At 47.1% G+C, this 7,793-nt stretch overlaps 1 protein-coding gene across 1 annotated transcript; it reads left to right on the forward strand.

Moving 5' to 3' along the window:
• Positions 1-436: 436 nt before the first annotated feature.
• On the forward strand, positions 437-1,795 carry BLOC1S4 (biogenesis of lysosomal organelles complex 1 subunit 4). The gene has a single exon (XM_010959427.3). The coding sequence runs from the start codon at positions 491-493 to the stop codon at positions 1,136-1,138; it is 648 nt and encodes a 215-aa protein (XP_010957729.2). The 5' UTR covers positions 437-490; the 3' UTR covers positions 1,139-1,795.
• The last annotated feature ends 5,998 nt before the right edge of the window (positions 1,796-7,793 follow it).

A 7,793-nucleotide genomic window follows, 5' to 3' on the forward strand; every position in this document is an offset into this window, starting at 1 on the left:
TTTGATCCCTACTATAAAGCCATTTCTTAATTTTGTTTCTTTATTTTAATCATCCGAAGAAGCTGAGAACTTTCAAACTCATCAAGAATATAAAAGTTTATCAGTCCACCCTCTTGCTTCTCTCTCTTCTCTCTCAATTTACTATAAACAGCCAGAAGAAACTAAGGGCGGGAGGGAGATCTTCATGGGTCCTGGACATATTCTACATCTTGACCTGAATGGAGATTACATGGTTGTATGAATATGTAAAAAGTAATCAGTGTGTACACTTAAGATGCATGAACTTTATCGTATTCCTGTTACACCTTATTATTTTTTTTAAAAAAGTGCTGTGGGTGTGCGCGCGTGCACGTGCGCGGGCGAGCGGGTGCGCGTGCGCGTACTGCTCGCGCGGTGGCCGGAAGTGGGCCTGCATGTTGTGCGTGCGCGTGCGCGTGCGCGCGCGCGCGGAGACCGGAAGCGGGGCTGGCAGTCCGGGCCGTCGCTGGTCATGGAGGATCGGCCGGTGGACTGCGGGCCGCCCCGCGAGGGGCCGGCCGAGGAGGCCGAGCCCCAGGTTGCGGCCTGGAGCGGGGACAGCGGCAACGTGTCCCAGAGCCACAGCAGCGCCTCGGGGCCGTGGGAGGACGAGAGCGGCGAGCTGGGCGCGCCGGGCCGGGACCTGCCGCTGCTGCGCCGCGCCGCCGCGGGCTACGCCGCCTGCCTGCTGCCCGGCGCGGGGGTGCGGCCTGAGGTCGAGGCGCTGGACGCGAGCCTGGAGGACCTGCTCACCAGGGTGGACGAGTTTGTGGGCATGCTGGACATGCTGCGCGGCGACTCCTCCCACGTCGTCAGCGAGGGCGTGCCGCGCATCTACGCGAAGGCCACCGAGATGCGGCGGGTCTACAGCAAGATCGACCGGCTCGAGGCCTTCGTCGGGATGATCGGCTCCAGCGTGGCCAGGTTGGAGGAGCAGGTCGCCAGGGCGGAGGCCGAGCTGGGGACTTTTCCCAGCACATTCAGGAAATTTCTGCACACCATTAACGTGCCCTCCTTCTTCAACAAGGCGCCTTGCAGCAGGTCACAGCCGGCCGGCTACGAACCCCCCGTCCTGTTTCGGACCGAAGACCACTTTCCCTGTTGCGGCGAAAGACCTTAAATCTGAGTCCGCCGGGCAGTGCTGCAGGAGGACACGGTCTCAAATTATCTTGAGTATTAATTAAATCAGTTGGAAGTCCTGTTACTAGACATACATGACATTGGTGTATGGAATTTTAAAGTTTTTTTTTTTTTTTGCACAATTTCCCTCTGTCTTCACTGTTTCACGTAGATGAATGATTTTCTACGTCTTCCAGTTCAAACTTGAAAACTGGTGCGGAGCGGGGTGGGGGGAGGGGAATCCGGGAAGTAAAATGAATGAACTTGGTTCACTGTGCCAGAAATGTTATTTTTATGGATTTTACAGGTTAACTGTTACTTTTTCAAGATTTGTATATTTGTATACTCTTAAGAAAAACTACTGAACCTTTAAAGCCTTGTTATTTCGATCCTAACAGTGATTCCGTTTTCTATAGTTTACTTTTAGGGTAGAAGGTAAATTATTAAACATTATACTAAGCTTTCCATATAATGGATTGTAAGCCGAAGGAAATTATACAGTTTCTGAGAAAGTATTGACTTACTGCAACTAATTCTGAGGCTGATTCTGAAAGTACAACCTCACAATCTTAATTTGTCCACAGCAAGAAGGTCTATACGTAATTGCCAACATTTGGTTTATCATTTAAATAATAAAAAATTTAAGTTTTACTGAAAACGCTTTCCATCTGACAGGGACTTTACATATTTCCCTTCTTTGTTTGAAAGTTGACATGTTGTGCATATGATTTTAGGAGTGGGAAAAAGAAAAGTGGCTTGGGGCTGGGGTCTAAGAAGCTTTGAGAGGAGCACCCCAAATGTTAGCTACTGTTTCACAGAATTATTAATGACAATGGTTTAACTGTTCATTTTGAGGGGAAAGAATTCTTAAATCATTTGTGTGAACGGCGGGTGCTAGGATTTTGTTCTTTCACAACCTGACAACATGGACTTCTAAAGATCCCGTGCAGCTACAACAGGCTTTGATTCTGGTTTTCGTCTGTTTTATAAGGTGGTCATTGTAGTCAGCAGAGCTCAGACAAGCATACAGCTCAGGCTGCTTTTGTGCCATTTGTCACAGGTCGTTGAGGTTGATTGAGTAGGTGTATTCTCACTTAGCTCTGTATTACGAAGAATCTGATCTTGTAATCTCAACCTTAGCTTTCATGGACCTTCTGTGTAACACAGTTACATTTTTTAATTCAGGCAGCTCACTGACAAATTGAAGAACTGAATTTAGAAGTGGAAAGAATGAGTAACCTACATTTAGTATCTGGCGACTGCTGGGCAGTGCTCTAAGGATTTATATGCCTATGACATACTCACTGAATATGAAAATAGCTTCTTTACATAACATGTATATTACTAAAGTGGTTTTTAAACTTGTGAATATTAAAAAGTCAGTAATTAAGACAAATTACGAAAAAGTTGAATAACTTTAAAGCTGAGATTTAATATCTGCATAATAGAAACCCCAAATTCCAGAACACATAAGTTAACAAGTGGGCTATAAAGTAAAACTTTCCTAACTAGAAATAGATAATGTTGCTATATATATATATATATATATATACTTATATATATAAATATGTATATGTATATATATATGAGAAAGTAAATTGTGTTGAGAAAATTAAAAGTATAATAACCAGTGAAAGTGAAATTCAGCTTAACAGTTTTTAAAGCTAATTATAAACAGTTTACTGGCAGGACATTTAAAAAAAACAGTCCTGGTTTAGAAGATAATTTGCTTATATGTGTCCCTTACCTCTAAGGGAACTTGGGCTCTGAAATTCTCTTGGTTAATTAGTGGTGTCCCAGAGGTTTCGACATAGAGGCGAGTGCGGGGCCTTGTCTGGAACGTGGATTTGAAGCAGACTTGCAAAGTACAGACACATTATATAAAAGTCACTTTTCTGTTCTAGAATGCGGGTTGGGGGAGCCAGGCACACCCCAGCTCTCTTTGGCACTACCAGACCACCTTCAGACCTCCTGGCTCCCTCCTCTCCCACCTCTTACCAGCTGGAGAATTAAGAAGACCCTTGTGGATCTTGGAAAACTGGTCCTTCCCCCTCTAGCTAAATCTGTAACAAGTTGGGAGAGAGGCTCCCACTCCTGAAGCAGTAGAGTGAGGCCCAGTTTTTGTCCTCGGTGAGCCCTGCAGACCATCTCTGCTGCTGGGGTCTAGGGCTCCCCTACTTCCTAGAAGAATAAACAGGGATGGGGCTGGGGTCTAAGAAGGTTTGAGAGGAGCACCCTAACAATCATACTGGAGTCAGTTAACACGTTCACTTCACACCTGAGAGCACAATAATTACTTTGAGTTTTCAGGAATGCACAGGATATCCCTTGTCCACAGGCAGCCTCGGGCATCCAGGAGTCACTTTGGACGCATACATACAATTGGGTACTAATTATTCACATGTATAAAATTGGGTACAAATGAGGTAGTAAGCACCTTGTGGCTTCTTATCCTCCAAGCCAGAACTTTTAGGACTATGAGTCTTGGACCACGTGTGAGGAGGTGGGTCCATCATGAATGTAAGAATGTGAGTTCTGTCCTACGTGTTGGGAATGTAATTTGGTGCCGTCAGTATGGAAAACAGTATGGAGATTTCTTTAAAAAACTAAAACCAGAGTTAACATCTCACCGGGGCCACTCAGCCGAACCTTAATGGTTTCCTGCTTCCCCCATCCCCTCTCCAAGCCACGTTTCACATAGCACACGGCGGCCAGAGGGGTCTTTAAAAACCAGAAATCAGACACGTTGGGCTTTGCCTTAAACCCTCATAGATTTCCCTCATTATGTTCAAATAAAATCCAAAATTTGTGCTGTGGTCAGCCTGCAGGATCTGGTCCCCACACCCTCACAGACCGTGGCCTGGGCTTCTCTCCCCTCCGTCACTCAACATCCTTCCAGCTTCACCTCGGTCCTGGGACATGCCAGGCATGTCCCCCACATGGCACTCACCACTGTTGTGTCTGGGTCGTTGTGTGATGACATCCTCACACACCTCCAGGCGGGCACGGGCTCTGACGGTCCTGCTCCTCCTGGGCTCTATGCTCACCTCGTGCCCAGCACGCTCAACACCTGAGTGAGTGACGCAGACCTGCAGAGTGAATACAGCTAGAAGAACGCTGGGCACCCCGTGAGGCTTGTGGGGCAGACTGGCAAAAACAGTAACTCAGTCACATGTTTACTGGGAAATCAAGCACCATGGGAGGGCTGAAGACCTAATGGCAAATAAGATGTGGTTTTTCTCCCAAGAACTGGACAGGCCAGTGCGAGCGAGAGACTCAGACACGCACTTAGTCCAACCCAAAGTTCATGGACTAAACTTACTAAGTCCGCAGGGGTATTCCTGGGGCTCCAGGAAGGCCGCGTTCTTACCGTGCCTCAGGGATGCTGATCTAGAACGCGTAGAACTATCTTTCTAGAGACTTCTTTTACAAAAGGTTAAAAATCATTTGTAAAACAACATTTTCCAAAGTGACCTAAATCCTTAGTCCCAGTAATAGAGAAGGAAATGCATTTCTTTTAGAATGAGATTCTTCTCTGTGATTTTCATCCTCAAAGGGGAGGGGTCAGCCTATGATTGCGGGAGACCCCGGGGTAGGAGGAAGGGAGTGACTGGGACAAATGCTCCTGTAATTCCAAGTGTCCTTGGCTGCAGTAACAGCTCCTTCCCAGAAAGGGGCGCTGTGGGAGAAGGAACAGCCACCTTAAAGCAGCTGGTCGCCCCCAGCCTTCAGGACTTAAACGCACCAGCATCTGGCAGGCAGAGCCACCAGACCCTGTCCACCAGAGGGGTTCACAGTGCGAGGACCACAGCTGGCTGCTCACCTTGCACCGGGCGTGGGGGGGTGGGGACAGTAGCTGAGGGCAACACCCCTCTCCCTGTTTGCTGTCCTCACCCCCCTGCTCTTCTCTCTCCTGAAACAAGCATGCTCATTTATTTATTTGCTTGTTGTTTTTCTGACTCCCCCACTAGGGCAAGGAGCGTGGCCTTTGTCCATTTTGTGCGGCCCCGAATCTGTAGCACCTGGCACAGTGCTGGGCACACGACAGGAGCTCGAAACGCATGTGAATGAATGTCCAGGACTGATGTTAATTCAGCTCCTTGTCCTGGCAAAACTGATTTCAGTGTTTTCCTAGGGGGAAAAAAAACAGACCCCCTCCCCTCCTACACCACCTCCCTTCCCCTCATACAAAGTATCTGTCACTGTCTAGATTGTGAAATGTTCACCCAGAGACTTTCTCAGTAGCCCATGGTTCCCTGTGACACTATGACTCGAGATAAGAACCAGCAGGATGGGAGGGTTTAAGGGGCATGTTAGTGATGTGACAATTGTGGGTAGTTTGGGACAGATTGAAGTTCAAGTGCCAGCACTACTGCTTTATAAGATTGTTCAGGAAGGCATTCGAGTTGCAAACGTAAGTGTTCTTTGATTTTTTTTTTCTGTAATTTTTTTATAGTTCAATCATTGTTATTCTTTTCTCCAAAAAATTGTGGTAAAATACACATAACATAACTTACCATCTTAACCATTTTTTCAGCGTCCAGTTCAGTGGCATTAAGTACATTCACACCGTGTGCAGCTGTCAGCACCATCCCTCTCCACAACCCTTCATCTTGCAAAACTGAAACTCTGTCCACGTTCAACAGCTCCCCACCCCAACTCCCCCAGCCCCTGGGGACCAGACTTACAGTTTCTGCCTCAGTGGATTTGACTACTCTGAGGACCCCATGTGAGGACAATCACGCAGTATTTGTCTTCTTGTAACTAGGTTATTTCATTGAGCATAATGTCTTCAAGTTTCATCCACGTTGTAGTGTGTGACAATTTCTTTTTTTACTGAAGTATAGTTGACTTACAATGTTATGTTAGTTTCAGGTGTGCATCAAAGTGATTCTGTTGTGTATGTATATATATATATATATTCTTTTTCAGATTCTTTTCCATTATAGGTTATTACAAGATATCAAAAGGATTTCTTTCCTTTTTAAGGCTGAAAAATATCCCATTGTGTGGACGGTCCACATCTTGTTTATCCTGTTGCTGGACACTTGGATTGCTTCTACCTTTTGGCTATTGTGAGTAATGCTGCTATGAAGGGGGTGTGGGGGGTATAAATATCTCTTTGAGACCCCACTTTCAGTGTGGGGGATATGCACCCAGAAGTGGAGTTGCTGGATCACATGGTGGTTCTCTTTTCAATATTTTGAGGAACCACCATAGTGTTTCCACAGTGGCTGCACCATTGACATTCCCACCAGCCGTGGGTGAGAGTCCCGGATCCTCCACAGCCTCACCAACACGTGTTATTCTTGGAGTCTTTTTGACCATGGCCATCCTGATGGGTGTGAGGTGGTGAGGAGGCAGAGGTATTTCAGGGTAGATGATACCAATAGCAATGGTAACAATGCCACCAGGTGCTCTGTTCCCCTGTCTCCCTGAGTCACTATCCTATCCACCCTCCCCACCAGCACCCAGGAGGAGAGTGATTTATCTGGGCGCGGGGTGCAAGCCTTGGGCCTCCCGGGCTCATTTCTTGGCTGGGTGGAGTTACTGAATTACAGTCACTGTCCCCGCAGAGTTTCCTTCATTGTTGGCTTTGGCCGGGTGGGCAGATGGGCAGTTGTCCCTGCAGCCACTGTGATCTGCTCAGGAAACCCACCTTCCTGGCAGTGGGCAGCAGGGCCCAGGTAGAGCTCTTTGCCCACAGGGACAAGCCCCACCTCCATTCCAGCACACAGGTAATGAAGCTCGGAGAACAAGAAGGACCACTAACCTTCAGGGAGCCGAGCTGCACCCTGGCCTCCTGGTGTACCAGCTGAGCCCATCCAGGCTGGCAGGGATGCGCCACCTGCAGAACCCGCTCTGCCAGTGAGAGGCAGAAGCTGGATGCCAACTCTGACTTCAGAGACACCAATTCAGGGACTCCAAAGAAACCAAAAGAGGTGGGCGGCCACACTCAAGCTGCAGACAGGTATTGACTCACAGCTAAGAAGCCAAAAAACTACCGTCACGCAGGGGGCATACCACCTGGAATTTTGTTAATAAATTGCACACAGACCACCAAGACTTCAAACGGGATCTTCTCAGTGTCTTTTTTTGTTTCTTCTGCCTACTTTGGGTTGAATTTGCTCTCCTTTTTTCTAGTTTCCTAAGATAGAAGCTCAGATGATTGATTTTAGACGCGTCTTCTGAAAGACGCGTCAATTTCCCTCTAAGAACCGTGCTCACTGCGTTCCCCCAAATGCTGATGCGCTGTATTTTCACTCTCATGTAGCTCAGGATCTTTAACTATCTCTCTTGAGATTTCTTCTTTGACTCATGTGTTATTTAGAAGAGTGTTCTTTCATCTCCAAGTATCTTGGGGTTTCCCAGCCATCCTTCTGTCCCTGACTGTCTGAGCGTGTACATTGTATGGTGGGTGTTCTTTTAAACATGAGGTGTATTTTATGACCTGTCTTAGTGGTCTATCTTGTGAGCTCGAGAAGAGTGTGCATTCTGCTGCTGCTGGATGAAGTAGTCTTAGTGTTTTTATTCTGAAGTCATCTTAGACTTGCAGAGAAGTTGCAAAAATAATTTAGAGAGCTCCCGCACGGCCTTCCCCCAGCTACCCAGTGACAGCATCTTACAAAACCATAATGCGACGGCCAGGACCTGGA

The sequence above is a fragment of the Camelus bactrianus genome, chromosome 2 (assembly GCF_048773025.1).
Source record: "Camelus bactrianus isolate YW-2024 breed Bactrian camel chromosome 2, ASM4877302v1, whole genome shotgun sequence".
Taxonomy (NCBI): Eukaryota; Metazoa; Chordata; class Mammalia; order Artiodactyla; family Camelidae; genus Camelus; species Camelus bactrianus.

Excerpts from the sequence above, each read along its gene's own strand:
- BLOC1S4 (XM_010959427.3), top strand. The coding sequence starts at position 491 with ATGGAGGATCGGCCGGTGGACTGCGGGCCGCCCCGCGAGGGGCCGGCC.